The 16000-nt window shown below is 43.5% G+C and overlaps 1 protein-coding gene across 1 annotated transcript in view; it reads right to left on the reverse strand.

Moving 5' to 3' along the window:
• Positions 1 to 11616: 11616 nt before the first annotated feature.
• FER (FER tyrosine kinase) overlaps positions 11617 to 16000 on the reverse strand; it is a 328727-nt gene continuing 324343 nt past the window's right edge. The window contains exons 19-20 of the mRNA XM_023512721.1: positions 13007 to 13129; positions 11617 to 11911 (exon numbers count right to left, since the gene is read on the reverse strand). Of these exons, the coding sequence (XP_023368489.1) occupies positions 11769 to 11911; positions 13007 to 13129 (266 nt within the window). The 3' untranslated portion in view covers positions 11617 to 11768. The remainder of the gene's footprint in view (positions 11912 to 13006; positions 13130 to 16000) is intronic.

The following is a 16000-nucleotide window of genomic DNA, read 5'->3' on the forward strand; positions in this document are numbered from 1 at the left end:
TTACAGGCTCAAGCAGAAGCAGGATGGAAGAAAAAAACGTTAGGATTTGAAGACTAAAGAACAGTACTAAGAATTTCTACAGAGAAGAATTAAAAAGACTGAGAATCAGATTGACATCAAATACTCATCAGCAGCAAAGGAAACTACTAAAAAGATAGAGTAGTACCTTTGAACTTCTGAAGGAATATGATTTTTAAGTCTCTAGGATTTTCACTGGAACTCTGTGTACCCTTTGTTTCTTTTTCTTGTCTTACTGGATTAGCTACAACTTACAGGTGTGTCCAACCCATGCCCATGGGCTGAATGCAGATTTGTGAGGACTTTTTGTTTATCTGTCCTCACAGATATCTGTTCTTGGTATCTGTGGCAGATACCAAGAGAATTACGTACAGACTTTTTGCTCAGCAATTTTCATTAGTGTTTGTGTATTTAACGTGTGGCCCAAGACAACACTGCTTCTTCCAATGTGGCCCAGAGATGCCAAAAGGTTAGATACCCTTGTGAACGTGAGTGAACAACATTAAACAGAATTTATTAAAGTGGATAATCCCTACTTTGTTAACTGCAGAGTTCTTATAGACACCTTTGATGGGATTATCTTCTAGACTTAGCTGAAGCTTTTTTCTTTAATCATGAACAGGTATTACATTTTGCTAAATGCATTTTCTGCATTGACTGAGATGTTCACATGGTTTCTTCTTTAGTCTGTTAATATGAACTATGCTCATTGCTTCTCAGATATCAAACCAATTTTGTATTCTTTTTTTGGGAGGGGAGACAGAGTCTTACTATGTCGCTCTTGGTAGAGTGCCGTGGCTTCAGTTCTCAGCAACTTCAACTCTTGGACTTAAGTGATTCTCTTGTCTCAGCCTCCCAAGTAGCTGGGACTATCAGGCGCCTGCCACAATGCCTGGCTATTTTTTGGTTGTAGCTGTCATTGTTGTTTGGCGGGTCCGGGCTGGGGATTTGAACCCGCCACCTTGGGTGTATGTGGCCGGCGACTTAGCCACCCGAGCCACAGGCACCGAGCCAGCTTTTTCAAGTTTAAAATTAGTGAGAGTCTGTAGAGCACACTGAGAGCCAGACGGCCTCTGAGCGAGATGATTTGCAGTTTGGGAGCGGACCCTCCGCAGCTCTTCCACAGGTGTTAGTCCCAGAAAGAGCCCGAGCCTGTGGCAATCTCTAAGCACGCAGTCATTATCCAATACTCCCCTCACCAGTCTGTTACAGTCAAAATAAATAGCTACTGCCGAGGTTGCTTGGGGCTACCCTGCACTTATGGTTAGCCTGCCTCTTGCAAGCTTGTACTTCTATCCATGTCATCCTGTTTCCTTCGTGTGGCGACAGGGACAGGGTGTTAGGGGCCCACAAGAGTCCAAACCAGGGCTGAAAACCTGAGTTTCCCAGAGCCCAGCTTGGTGCTGGTTTCAACAGCAGATGCCTTTGGAAGCCACGGCCCTAAGCCAGGGAATAGGGGTGTAGGCCAGGTGTTAGCTTGGGGAGTTTGAAAAAGCACTCTGTTTGCATCCCATTTTTAATTGAGGGGCAACCATTAATTCTTTTAATAGAAACCAGCTCTTACATCTATTTTTTTTTTTTTTTTGGCCAGGGCTGGGTTTGAACCCACCACCTCTGGCATATGGGGCTGGCTCCTTTGAGCCACAGGCGCCGCCCACATCTCTGTTTTTTGCAAGCAACATCGTGGCCATGTGCCTGGATAAATCAACTCCTAGATGGGATATCCATGAGGTGCAGGACATTAAGTTGCAGAACTCAGAGGGAACTTCAGGGATGGATCCGTTCATCTCAAGGAAGGGGATTTCAGCCAGCCAGCCACCCTTCCTCAGAGACGGGTGCCCTGGTCCTAATTAACTCAAGTCAGTAAAAGCACAGGTTGTCCAGGGCGCAGTGCCGGAGCCAAAGCTGCCGCAGAAGAAGGCGCAGCTCCAGGCAGACAACATGCGCTGGGGAGAGGGGACTCACTGGGGCCCAGAGGCACACAGCTCCACTCAGGGTGCCTCAGAAGCAGGAAGGTCAGGGACGGTGGTGTGGATTCATTTTGTCTGTCCTAAGAAGGTGTGGCCACCCCCCAATCAATGTTTGTGCTGTTGAGTCTACTAATTCAAGATTAGGGATAAAAACAGGTTTAATGCAGGTCCAGCACATGCCCCTCCCCCCGCCCCACATACACAGAGCGGTGTACACAGTAGCAGGCAGTTTTAGGAGAGTTATTGATCTGCTCCCTGAAGGGAACTTGAGGTCCAGTGTCCTGGCTCAGCCCAGGACAAGTGACAGCTCAGTGCCCTGGACAAGTGACAAGGACACAGACCTACCCTGCCTTAGAGATGCAGGCTGGAGCTTCTGTCAGCATCTTGTGCCCCTAAATCTTTGTGTTATGTCTAAATGAATCCTGTTATGTAAAGTAAAACAAACCCCCCAAAACCAAAACATAAAATCCCTGGCAAACAGCCAACCCACACTGAGAATTGGGACTTGAACTCCGTTTCAGTTTTGATTTCTTAAAAAGGAAGCAGTGATTGGGTGTAAGCAACACACACCCATTATCATCAGACCTCATAAGCTTAATTACAGGGAAACTGAAAGCTAATAATTTTTATGTGCTGTTACAGCCCTAGGAGGCCGGTTACCATGGAAATCTCGCCTCCCTTTCCTTCCAGTCAGAGCATATTTATATGGGAAAGGAAGAGAAATATAAACATGATGAAAAGATTAAACAAGACAAGGCACAGTTTGCTACAAATATTTTACATTTATTATAAGAATACAGTACAAAGTAGTTCTGCAGACCCAGGAGTGGTGATTGGTCTATTGAAAAGGAAAGGGAGGCTATTTAAAAATGATCTAAGTTTACAAAAATGATGAAATCATTATTTTAAAATGTAGAAAACAATTAAAAAATGCCCTATAATGTTAGCCGAAGTTCAAAGTGTATTTCTTCTGAATACAAAAACTAAATAATAAATAAGTGTTAAATACAGATCTGAGTTAAAAATGATAAAAGATAGACAACTAACTGCTTTATATATTTAGCTCTTATTTTTAGGCTTGTTTACAAAGCCAGATAAACCCACCAAAGCCTTGTTTGAAACTTTTACACTCAAACTTTCCAGAAGAAGCACCCTATTTCCAGTGTTTCTTTTTATCTACGTCACAAATATATTATTTTAAAATAACAACAAAGATTCAAGGTGCTTTAGTCTAAATGGGCCATCCATGGGCACTAAAAGAAAACTCTGTAAACCACAGGAGCGCTTTGCTCAAAATGGTGCTCGCAGGAGGGACATTTCTACCCCAGTCGGTGGCTGAAGGCCCCACGCCCACACCATCATCCCAAACTTATTTTCTAACAAAAGGAAAAGGAAGTAACTCTTAAAAATCACACTTCCGCAACCAGTCACTGTGGCTGTGTGCCAGGAACATGGCAGGGCCCCAGGCTGGTGGCCCACAGACAAGTGGCACGGGCACCACGCACATTTGGCCTTTGCTTTTTATCTGTTGGTTCCCGAAGAAGGGCTGTTCTTGTTCTCTGACAACATTATTCTCCTGTATTTATCTGGCCTTTCCCTACGGGGTTGTATGACTGTGGCCATGGAGCACTGCAGTCTCTGAGGGACCAGAAGCAGCCAGACGAAACCAAGAAAGACACACACGATGGAACCCGGATGTCACGTGAGCAGCCTTCACACCCCCACCGACTCCCACCAGGTTCAGCTGGTCAATTAGCCCATCTAATATAATAGATTTAAGCAAAAATTAATCATAAAATCTACAGACGTGTAAGGGAGCTGTTTCAGTGAGAAATCTCAGTGCTCTATAAAGGAGAATGATGGAAAAAGGGCCCATTAAAGCATGCTCCTGGCCGTTGGCCCCTGCCCTTGTCGAGTCTGGTTATGCCACAGGATGGAACCAGGTAGCTCACACGTTGTACAGTGACGTGGAACGTAGCAGTTGAAAGGAGTTTCCTGTCTGTGTCACTTTTGTCATGAACTGACCACCCCCCTCTTTGCTAGTTCCCCTCTATCTTTTGATTATGATTTGGTGTCACGCTTTGAAACCATGTCTGGGATTGAATTTACAATCACAGAATTGTAAAATATACTTTTTATGGGAAAACAAGTGAACGCTGTGGAGCCAATCTCTTTGACACTGAATTCCATGAGAACATGTGTATATTCTGTACACGGCGGGTATACGAGGCCTAGAATCTAAGGTGGAATTGGGACAAATAAGTTCATTCTGTCACAAGGGGTCTTCTGATTGAGGCTGAAGCAAAGCAATTCAAATAGGCAGGCAAGGGGCCTCTGAAGCATCTTACAGCCTAAACACAGAACTGCTATATTTGGGGTTTGGAAAAAAACATTCCAAGTTGTACCACGCAAGGCTCCGGGCGCTTGCCCTCCACGTTTGCTTGCAACAGCCTGGCATTTCTTAAAAGGAGGCAGGTAAATTTACTTACTCCAAGTTAAATTATTTATAAAAGAGAAAAAAGAAAAACTTCCTGCATAAAAGAGTGTTTTGCTTATTTTCTTCTGGGTTAAAACAGAAAAGTGCAGCCTGGTGAACAGGCAGACTGACAGGATGGCACTTTCACCTAGGATCTCAGGAAGAGCGGATTCCAGAGTCCCTCTCAGCCCCTAAGGTTTTAATCAAGGGCTGTTAGAGGTCTGGGTCCCTTCTGGGGGGAATTTAGTTTTTTGCTTTACAAAGATTGTTCAAGTAACTTAAAAGAAAAAAAGGTTGTACTATTTGACAAAAGCTACATGAAGAAAATGAAGGACATATTAAAAATGAGAGTCTGGACTTGCACACAGGTTCTTTCTTTTCATACTCAGATTTTTGGCTTTCCAGTGTATGAACTGGGGTTTCTTAGATTTATCTTTGTTGTTTAGAATACTGACATTTCCCACTGATATCTGTTCTCTGTTTTCCAGATAAGGCCAGGTCTCCTGTGATAAGATGAACTGAGTCAGCGGCGATAGTTTTGGCAAAGGTGTAACTAACCTGAAGTGGGTGAAGTGGGTTTCTACCATCTGCTTTGCTTACACTTCACAGTCTGGCTTCTGACATGTCATCTGATATGATCTACTTTGGACAACATTTAGAATGTGCTTATTCTGATACTGTACTTAGCAAATAAGGAAAAAGTGTGATGTTTGGCTTTTTAGTAAGGGTACAGCTTTGGGGTACTGTAGAGCTAATGTTTGGATACAATGGTCTGGTCTGTAAATCTAGGTGAACTGGCTTGTTTTGAACTTAAGGCTTCATATTTGCCACCTTCTTTTCTGAAGCTATAAAAGAAACCCTTTAACAGGACACAAGTGAAATACTTCTAGACATCTGCTACTAGGAAGAATGTGAAGAACTATGGTATAGAACAGTGGGATGGAAGGACTGACCCTGTTTAGGGGGTTAAGGCAAAGCCGTTATTGTTAGTATTTAAGACTTGATCGGGGTGTGGGAGGGGAAGATCCACAGCCTAGTCACATCCTGCATGCCTGACACCTGACTGTCCTGTCTCCATGTCAAGGACCGCAGCCAGGTCTTCCTTGGCTGTCTTCTCAGCTGGGTCCCCCGTGGGGCTTCTCATGCACTGAGTGTAGCCAGCCGTGGTAAGCAGGTGCCTGGGAGTTCCCGTAAGTCAGGCCCCTCGGCACCTGGGGAGAAACTCTCTGGTTGAGCCAATCACAAGAGTTTTCACTAGGAGCTGATGACAAAGGCTTTTCTGTTTTGGTAAAACAAAAGACCTAGAAGCTGACAATGAGAAAAGGGGAGAGTAACAAGAAGTCAAAACAAACACTGGGAAAATGGATGCCCAGCAGCCTCCTGAATGAGTAAAGCTGAGGAAACAAATGCAAACCCACTCCACGGTCATTACCAGCACTTAGGAAGGCTGCACCTTGCAGGCCTCAGTGATAATGTGGGGGAACAAGCTTGCTGAAAAGGAGGGAAGCTAAATCTGTCCCTTTACCACAAATCTGCAAGATATTTTTTCTTTAATAAGATGAAAAAAACAGGTGAATTCACAGCAGATTTCCTCCAATGCTGGTGGCCCTAGACTCGTGTGTGTCATAACTCAGCTTCCCACTGGTCAGGGAGGGGGCTGAATTACCATTGTGCCTGCAGCCATACAGAAAATCAGAGCAAGGATAATTCTGATCCGATGGTGGCCACCTCCTGAGATTATAAGGAGCAAAAAGAAAATCAACCCAATATTTAATTCAGCGCCCTTGAAGAGAATGCTGCAGACTGGGGAGGCCGCAGGCAGCATCTAACAGCAGGTAGCAGGAAGCCCTTGGCCCCGTTTTGCCACTTAGTTTCTCTTGCTACTTTTATCCCTGGGAAGTTGGCCCTGGGAGTCCTTTACAGGGGCTCTCTGCCTTCCGTCTATCTCCTTCTCTGCCTTTCTGTGTCTGACCTGAGCCCTGCCACACTCTGCAGGAGCTCAAGGGTATTTCTAAGATTCCTTTCCCTCAAATGTCACTGGTTTAAAGACAAGGAATGTTGCCACGTAACTGGTATTTTCCTACTTCCCTGATGGATTCTCCATTTCAGTGGAGTAAAGACCATCATAGTGAGGCCCTCTGAGGGACTCTCGGAGCCAGAGTTGATAGTAGTCACAGAGCTAACAGGGCTGATCTAAGGGTGCTCCATGTAGGAGACCTGAGCCCTGGTTAAGCCCCACTGCAACCAGATTTCTCATAAAGTCTGAAAAAATCAGGGATATTAATTAAAGAATTAAACGTAACCACTGCAACCTGAAAGCGCCTTTGGCTGCTCTTTCTGACAACTTGCGCATACCTGGCCGAATCCGTCAGCGGGGCGGGCCGTGAGTGCAGCCTGGTCTCTGAGCGGCGGGTCTGACACTGCTTCTAACACACGAGAGAGGGGGCATTCTGGCAGGCGACCACTTGTGCTTTTCTTAGTTCTGATGATCTTTTTTATTTTCTAGGGGAAAGGATCTGGCCTCGTGGCACTGTCCTCCTCAGGCTTTCTAATGACACTGTCCCCGTCTTTGTTCCACGGGAGTTCTGTCACACCCTGTAGGCGGCATGGCCCTGCCCTGGACAGCTGTGCCTTCCTCTTTGCCTCGGGGGTGCTTCCTCAGCACCCTCAGCGGAGACGCTGGGGCTGCTGCACATCACTCCTGTACTATTTAAAGTGACGAATTTAGCAGCGCAGGATTTTTTTATTACCCCCAAATCTCAGTCCTTATTAGGTAACTAAGTGAATTCTTAATGCCTACACTTAACAATTCAGAATTTAATCTTTGAATTGGTAGGGGGCAGTAGGATGGTTTTCAAGGGTTAGTAAATATTTCCCTTAAGTTGAATTATAGTGAAAATGTATAGTTTATACACTCTCTCTAATAATTATTTTTTTAAGGGAGAATTTTATGGGACTCTAAAACTGTACCAGTATTTCCTTCAAGTAGGTAATCTTGGTACATGAAATCCTGACTTTTAAATCAGAGTATCTTTTGCAGAAAGAATATGTAGTTCTGGATTCTTCCAAATAAATCCAGTATTTGGACTTGATATAAAACTAATCAAAACAGAAAAATAAATTAAAATATTTAATAACACAATTCTGATATGTATAAGCAAATCAGAGTTAGTAATAAGAGGTCATACTTTAATAGTAAACTTTTATGTTAACTTAATAGTACGTGGAAAGATAAACTCACTTTCATGTAAAATCTTTGATCCCATTTAATTACTAATACATAAAGAAAACATTTATTTACTTGCCTCTTTGTTGCTTTTTTGATTTTGCACTGTTGTTTTGTGTGTGAAGGCTCTGGCCTTCTAAATATAAAAGGCAGTCTTTCCAGGACTCAGAACGTCACTTTTGACAACCAATTCTAAAATATCCATGGTCTAATAAAGGGATTATGTGTAAAAAGAAGGCTGAGGGAAACAAGCGCTTTTCAGAAAATACCAATCTTAACTCCCAAGGACACACGGCCACAAAATGGTGTGCACAGAGTACACGAAATGTGGTGTTTAGGTATACTCTGAGAACGTCCGGGACACCCAAGAATTAATAATAAAGTGGTGTGGCGGGGTGTGGTGGCTCACACGAGGTGGGAGGATCACCTGAGCTCAGGAGATTGAGACCAGTCTGAGCAAGAGTGAGACCCAGGGCACAGAAAATAGAAAACCTACCAGGTTGTTGTGGCGGGTACCTATAGTCCCAGCTACTTGGGGGGCTGAAGCAGGAGGATCAATCAAGCCCAGGAGTTTGAGGTTGTTGTGAACTGGGGCACCACGGCACTTGACCCAGGGCACAGATACTGATAAAAGTGGTGTGACTGAGATAACTCTGAGTAGAAGTGACGTCAGGTCTAGATACTTGTGTTAGTGCATTCTGAGCTTTGTTATCCCACTGCAAGGTCCTCAACGTGTGGCCTGTGTTACAAATAAAACATTTTCTTAACACAACCCAACCCCAGTAGTGTGAAGTTATTTAGTGGCACTAACCAAACTGTATAAAATTGTATCATAAAATTAAAATGCGTGTCATATAGACAGGAAAACAATGTCATGGTTTAACGGAAATAAAACCTATTTCATTGACAAAACATTTTGTTTTCTTTTCAAAATAATTTAAAAATGAACCACAGGGAAGTGTATGTTTAACAAAACCTAACATAAGTATCTTCCTTGTCCATGCTGATCTGCTAGCGAGATGTTTCAATGACACTGGTGAGTTACAGAAGGCAAGTGCGATTGATCATATTAAATTTGGGAGATAAAAGAGAAACAATTATCTGAGACCTTTCACGGGGGACCTAGTGGCAGGATGGGGTGAAATAAATCTTAGTCTCCAAAAGTTTAAAAAAAAAAAAAAAACCTGGTTAATACTTTGTTGTTATTTTCTTTCAGAAAGAATATGTTGGCTTTGGTAAGTAACCTTGCATTACACGAAATAAAAAGTGAATTTTAGTTTTCACATGTTGGTAATATTAATCTGACAATGAAAAATGTCTTTCCTTTAAAAGCAATGAACTCTGTAAATATTTCTCACAAAGGCTTCTTGGTGATTCAAGGTTGAAAAATGCAGGTGAGGGAGAGACAGCCTGTCCCCATTTAGCTCCCTCCCCTCATATGACATTGGAACTACAGAGTAGTGACAGACGTAACGTTTAGATAATCTGTCAACAATACAGAGCTTTGTGACAGGACTTAATTATATCCAGACCAGTGGAAATTTTGGATATTCCAAATGCATTACAACTGTTTTCTTACTAAACAAGTCAGAGGATTTTGTGTATTTCTGGAGCCTCCTTTCCCTCCATCAACTTGCAAATTCAGAAGAGTATTTATATGTGTGCTTTTTGGATATGGATTAGCCTCCTAAAGTACATAATTCCAATAATTACCAGTGACAGAAGGGATGAATAAATTATCCTTCGAGCACAACAAAATTAACAGTGAAAAATGGTTTGCATAAGTTTTTCTTAATGCATGTATCTATATTAAATTTAATATTCTATATAACGGATGTGATCCTGAAAGACTCCCAATGAGTTATTAATCTTGAACTATACCACTACCTGTTTTGGGACAAAGAATAAAATAGAGTTTAAATGCTGCAGATGTCATGATGTTTTGAAAAGCTTTTTGCAAATTCTAACAGCCTGGCGGAGTGAAATATCAATGCTGTGTTTATTCTTTATGACAGAATGCAAGGATTAAGCTTCAGGTCTTGTTCACAATGTTGAAGCCAAAACCATCATTCTCTCTCCTTGATGAGAGCTTAGTGTGAGGCCAGCAGTGATGGGAAACTGTTTTATTTAACCAAACAAAGAATATTACAAGCAGAGAGTCACTGGGTAGTACCAACAAAAGTGCAGAAATGCCCCCTTATTCCTACTTATCAAGGCTGGCAAGTGCCTCAAGACTACAGCACTTAATCTCAATTCACGAGTCTGCACTTTGATTTGGCATAGTGTCTGCCATCAAAAGAAAGTTCCAATTATCTATAATATTTGATAAAAGAGAAAATTGTGCTAATTAAAAAGATGTTGCTTTGTATGGTGCAATATGTCTTTGAGGGGAAGTTTTTACATTTTCATTTTAGTCTGAACATAATAATCATTAAATGTGTATAAACTTTTCAAGGAAATTGAAATGATAGAAACCAGTCATTTTTCTCTTCAGCATCATCCTCTTACACTCTTTGAAGAGCCGGTGGGAACTCTGCCAGTGACCGTTGTAGGAAACAAAGACATGGAGAGGCCAGAGCAACCGTCCCTCCCCAAGATCCTAGAATGCGTGCAGACCGCAGACTCACACTACGGTGCTGTTATCCGGACACAGGCCTGAGGATTTATAAAAGGCTTCCAGGCCACATTTACCCCTGAGCAGGACCGCTCTCCCACACGTATTTATCCTGAGGGCAACTATATACAGATCACGAGAAAGTTCCTCGGACACAGCTTGGAATCAGCTCAACGGAACCCTAGTTTTAACTCTGAGCTGTTACCCAGCTGAGGTATCTTTAGCACCGAGCTTGTACACCTGGCAGCTAATGAGAAGCAAGTCCGAGGAGGAGGGGAAGGTCAGTGAAGGTGGACAGTGGAGATGGCAGTGCTGTCCCTGTCTTCCTCATTAAAGCTCACGTGACTTCATCCACGCCTGCTTTGCACCTTGGTTGTGTGTGTGTGTGCACATGTGCCCGTGACTGTGCTGGAGACACAGAACCACAGAACTCTAACAGCCCTGAAAACTGGTGCAGATGCAGGTGATTACACTTCAGGACGCCTCCTCTAAAGGAAGATACTTAACTAGAAGTGTGCTGTTATTTCTGCAGATTTTCTCTAAAAAAACCCCCCCAAAACAAAAAACTTTGTTGCCACTATGGGGGCTTTACCTATAAACTCCTGAAATATTCTGAGGACCCTTTTGCTGAATTCAGACCATAAAATAAAAAGAACATGTGTTTATAAGGCGTAATAACTCTGCCCAGAGGTGGATTTTATGTTTTCATTTTCTTTCCTCCTTTGCTCACCATTCTAGCTGGTCTTTCCCCCACTCCACCCTCTTGTTAAACTTGCTTCTTGCTAGCACACCTCTCCGCAACACCCATTAGAAGACGCTGCCTCACTCTACCAGTGTTCTCTCTGAAGACGTTTCATGCATTATTTTCTGAAGCCCAAACTAAGGGGGATAAAAACAGCAGCCTTACTAATGACACCGTAGTGTGAGAACCCGCGCCCTGGGCTTGGTGGGAAGGAAAGGAAAACCCTAGAAGGACCAAATCATTCCCCTTACAAAATTATGTCTACAAATACCATCTTGCTTTAGCAGAGAGTAGAAAGCCAAGTGGGGTGGAATGAGCCCGCAAACATGGCCCTGCCAGTGCAGTTTACGGCACCGACCGGGTAGGGACTGAGGCTGGGATGGCAGCCACACCTGGGCCGAAGTAGAAACAGCAAGGTCAGGGTGTGAAGAAGTCAGATCTTTGTCCTTCACACGCTGAGAGCCTGTGCTGTTCTGTTTCCCACGGCCTGAAGCGGCAGGGTTGCTATGATTAGGTACTACAGCTCTTGGTAGGGCTATTTCTTTAATAAATTTGCCTTTGTTTTTGACATTTTAAAAGTAGAACATATTTAAAAAACCCAGTTAATAAAAAAATAACCTTAGAAGACTGTTGCAGGTAATGTGGCGTAAATTCACTGTTACTGAGAACACTTCTGCGCCTGCCCAGGGCCAGTGTCCCAGGGGGAGAGGCGCTGTCGGTCCCTATGTGAGTTTCTTCTTGATGGCGGTGAGCTCTTTCTGAAGGTCAGTGAACTTAGGGCGGTTTTCAGGTTTATAATCCCAGCATTTCATCATAATTTGAAAAATATCCTCTGGACAGTTTTGGGGTGCTGACATCCGATATCCTGAAGTCCCAAGAGAAGAAGAACAGAAAATTTAAAATGGAGATAAGATTTAAATATTCACACAGTGCATTAGGCAGCTTTTTAATGTTATGTTACAGGTTGATAGAAATAAAACAGCCACTTCAGGGAACACTGACTGTTTTTCCCTACAGGGGATCCAGGATTCAGTATTTTGGTCCCACAGACTCACCTTCCAGTTTAAAGAGTACCCTTTTTGAGTCCCTTGGTCCCAGAGTGTGATGTGAGATGTGTCACACCCCCCATGTACCTTTTAGTTGCTCTCATATTTGCTTTCAGGTTAGATCTGCAAGCAGAATTTTCAAATATCATCCCTACCGCCTGGTTTTCAAGATGAAGAGAGGATAAGGATTTTATCCACACTAATTTACCAGTGAACTAAAAATGAATATGGTCATGTTCATTTTTCGGTCTGGTGCTGGGCAGTGTCCAGCAGAGTGGCAGGGATGTCTGTGAACGGCAGGAGAAGGTGGGAGGGCGCGGCAGGCATCCTCCCACACCGACTGGCTCACGCCCCTCTCTCTCTGGTGGAGGGAGGGCGCTGCCTTTAATGCAGAGCGCTCTTCCTGTTGAAACTGCGGACTGTACAGATACATGGTAGAGTGTCACCATTAGCTGGGCATTCCCATCTTTGAGAACACCACAGCGTATCTTCAGAAGCACTATAAAATCCTCAAAAACTCCTTGGGGGGGGTGAAGATTAACCACATTTCAAGTTACAATATTATGAGAGGGTGTTTTGGGGTAGAGTAAAAGGTAACAGGTTGAGGAACGCCCCCAAACGATTTCCCTTGAAGACAGTAAAGGGCACAGCCCTGCAGAGGTCACGCCAGGCAGGGATGGGGGAAGGAAAGCCTGGTGCTCTCTCCTTTTAAAGTGTTGGAATCCTTTAAAATGTGTGTTTGTTTTTTGTTGTCCAAGACTATGTGGCATTCAAGAGCAGGTTTATCTAGCATCTCTGCTCTCTGCATACACACCCAGATGGTACGTCAACACCCCTCCCCACATGCACAGGCGCCATCTGGCCAGTGGCGCTGCTGCCCTGGGGGAGCTGCCCCGCCCCTGTCTTTGGCTCACCTCGTTCCACTTGCTCTCTTGCTTGCTGATTGGTCATCCCGGGGTAAGGACACACCCCCAGGCTGAAGGTCTCCCAGAGGAGGATGCCGAAGCTCCACACGTCGCTCTCAGAACTGTATCTCCCTGGAAGGGAACAGCCACCATGAGCAGGTGAGGCCCAGAGGACAAGTCGGTGACCTCTGTGGTTATGTCTCGGCCTGTATCAGTCACATACTAACATACACAGCCACGTGACACATAATAACATTTTGGTCACTGAGGGACCACATATAAGAGCGGTCTCATAAGATTATAATACAATGGCAACATTCCTATGCCTAGTAACAGCATGGCCATCTGACACCACAGTGCAGTGCTGCACCTTCTCTGTGCACAGACACTCAGATCTGCGAATACCTACCACTGACGTGTTGTATGGGTTTGCAGCATAGGCCATGTCACCAGCCAGGTGTGTGTGCGTGCACTCCACCACGGTCATACAACAAGGAAGCTGTCTAATAACACTTTCTCAGAATGCTGTTAACTGGTATGTGATTGTATTAAAACTTGCCAAATGAACTCAAGAGCAGTCAGGGGTCCTCAAACTTATGTTCACTGTCCCTCAGACCGTTGGAGGGCCAGACTGCGGGCCCCGGAACGAGTTGGCTTTTAAGCAGGACTGGCAACGGTGGCAAAAACACCTGGTGGGCTGGATAAATGTCCTAGGTGGGCCGCATGTGACCCGTGGGCCATAGTTTGAGGACACCTGCAATAGCTAGTCTTCCTATTCCCTACTGGTGTTACATTCCTGGACTAGTCACCTCATCAATTAAGTGAATTCGCTGCAAGCCGCAAGTTTCATCAAACAAGCTTCCAAATCATTCCCTCCCAACTCTCCCACGCCTTAGAACAAATATTTAGCCAGCATCCAAGCTTACTTTTCCTGCAGTATCTGAGGAAGATGAATGTTATATAAAAATAGATATAAATTCGTACACATCAATGCCTAGGAGATTAAGTTGGATTCCTGCAATTTTGTCCTCTGCCTGCATCATGTTCTTTCCTCTAAAATTACAAACAAACTTAAAGCAATAAGGAAAGTTCCTTAACTTCAATTTTTTACTCATCACTGTTTACAGATATTCTCACATGCTCAAAGGTCTCATTTTCTCCACTGATAGTTTTCATTTATGGAAAATATATTTTTCTATGTGTTTTGAATAGAGTGAAAATTAACATTCTGGCTGATAGAAACAACTTCTTTAAATTACATGGTGCCTTGTTTTGTCAAAATATCTTGGTGCACCTGTGAGTGAGCTGGATGAGCTAAGCTCTTAGAATTTTTCCAGAGAAGCAAAGAGATAAAAACCAACGTAAGATGTCTTCTGGTGACAGATGTAAAACCAAGGAGAGAAAGAGGAAAAATCCCCTCTGATCTCCAGCCTCTCAGAGACTAAGAGTTCCTAAGACATTTCTAACACACTTATGTTTACTTTTACATATAGGGCATGCTTCATCATAACTAAACCCCATTTGCCGTGGTGCTTAATTTTTAATTATTTTTCTTTTTTTTGAGCCAGAGTCTCACACAGTTGCCCAGGCTAGAGTGCCATGGCCTCAGCCTAGCTCACAGCAACCTTGAACACCTGGGCTCCTGCCTTAGCCTCTCAAGTAGCTGGGGTGACAGGTGCCTGCCACCACGCCCAGCTAATTTTTCTACTTTTTGTAGAGTGGGGCCTCACTCTTGCTCAGGCTGGTGTCAACTGAGCTTAAATGATCCTCCTCCTTCAGCTTCCCAGAGTGTTAGGATTATAGGTGTGAGTCACCCCCATGTCTGGCTATGGTATTAAAGATTCCTTAAATGATTTCAATTCTCTCCCTATTGTAACTTCCTTGACTCCAGGATTTATAAGTGCCCCTCCTTAAAAACATGAGGCTGCTTTAAAATAGGATGGCATTTTCTCTTTCTTAAAAAGAGAAAAATAACTCTTCTTTCATAAAATACAGATGAGTTTTGCCTCCACTGTGATAAAGGCTCTGGCGTCCTCCAGCTGTGTGAATTAGCTTCCTTCTTAGCTGGCGGTAATTACGGACATTCACTATGCTGTTTGGGAAGGAGATTAACTTTCTTGTCTGGATATCAACTCTTTTCATGTTCGGCATCCAATAATTTAATACTTTTCATGAAAGTCGTTCAATGGCTTTTTAAAGTAATTTTTAAGAAAGTATAAATTGTATTTTAAGAAAGTGTAAATTGTCAAATATTTCATAAGGGACATCTGGGAAAAGATCAACAAATAAACCAAGATCACAATCCAGAGGTGAAAGTCTGTAATCCCAAATTTGAACTTGGTTTTGCTGAACAATTTTGCCTGGCCGAGAGTCACAATTGCATAGCAGTTTGCTACTTCTCCAGGTCTCATCTGATCCCCACAATGTCTGCAGGGACATGTGCTTCATTCCTGTGTTATAAATTTGGAAAGGTAAGTGCAGCGGGGTGGACGGCTGCCAACGCCACAGTTGGCGGGAAACCTGGTTCCGATGGGCAGTACATGATTCACTGAAAGTCCTGCCCCTTCCTGTTCCAGAGCTTACAGATCCCTCAGCCGTCACAACACCAGGGTCTGAGAGGATCTGCCTCAGGGAAGGGGAGTCCCGTGGCTAGAGATTGGGGGGAGGGGCTTACATTTCATTGTAGGTCCTTCAGTATTGATTTTTTAGAAAACAAGGATATGTATTATCTTTTCAGAAATTAAATAACAACACTAATGACAAAAATAGTGAAAAAAGCTTAATTCTATGGCCCTACGCCAAAGTGTCAGAGAGGTTCCTCAGATGGGAGGGCTCTTCCATCCACATGACCCCACATTTCCCAGGAGATGTGAGCAGGGTTGTACCTGTTTTGAGGCGAGGGTGAAGAAACCAATGAGGGGAAAAGAAAACTTTCTTGGACATGAGGCAAAATCTCACTGCCACTTACAAAGTGATATTTAAATAAAACATGAAAGAAGTTTA

Source organism: Otolemur garnettii, unplaced genomic scaffold (genome assembly GCF_000181295.1).
Source record: "Otolemur garnettii isolate 467f Iridium unplaced genomic scaffold, OtoGar3 scaffold00030, whole genome shotgun sequence".
In the NCBI taxonomy this organism is placed as follows: Eukaryota; Metazoa; Chordata; class Mammalia; order Primates; family Galagidae; genus Otolemur; species Otolemur garnettii.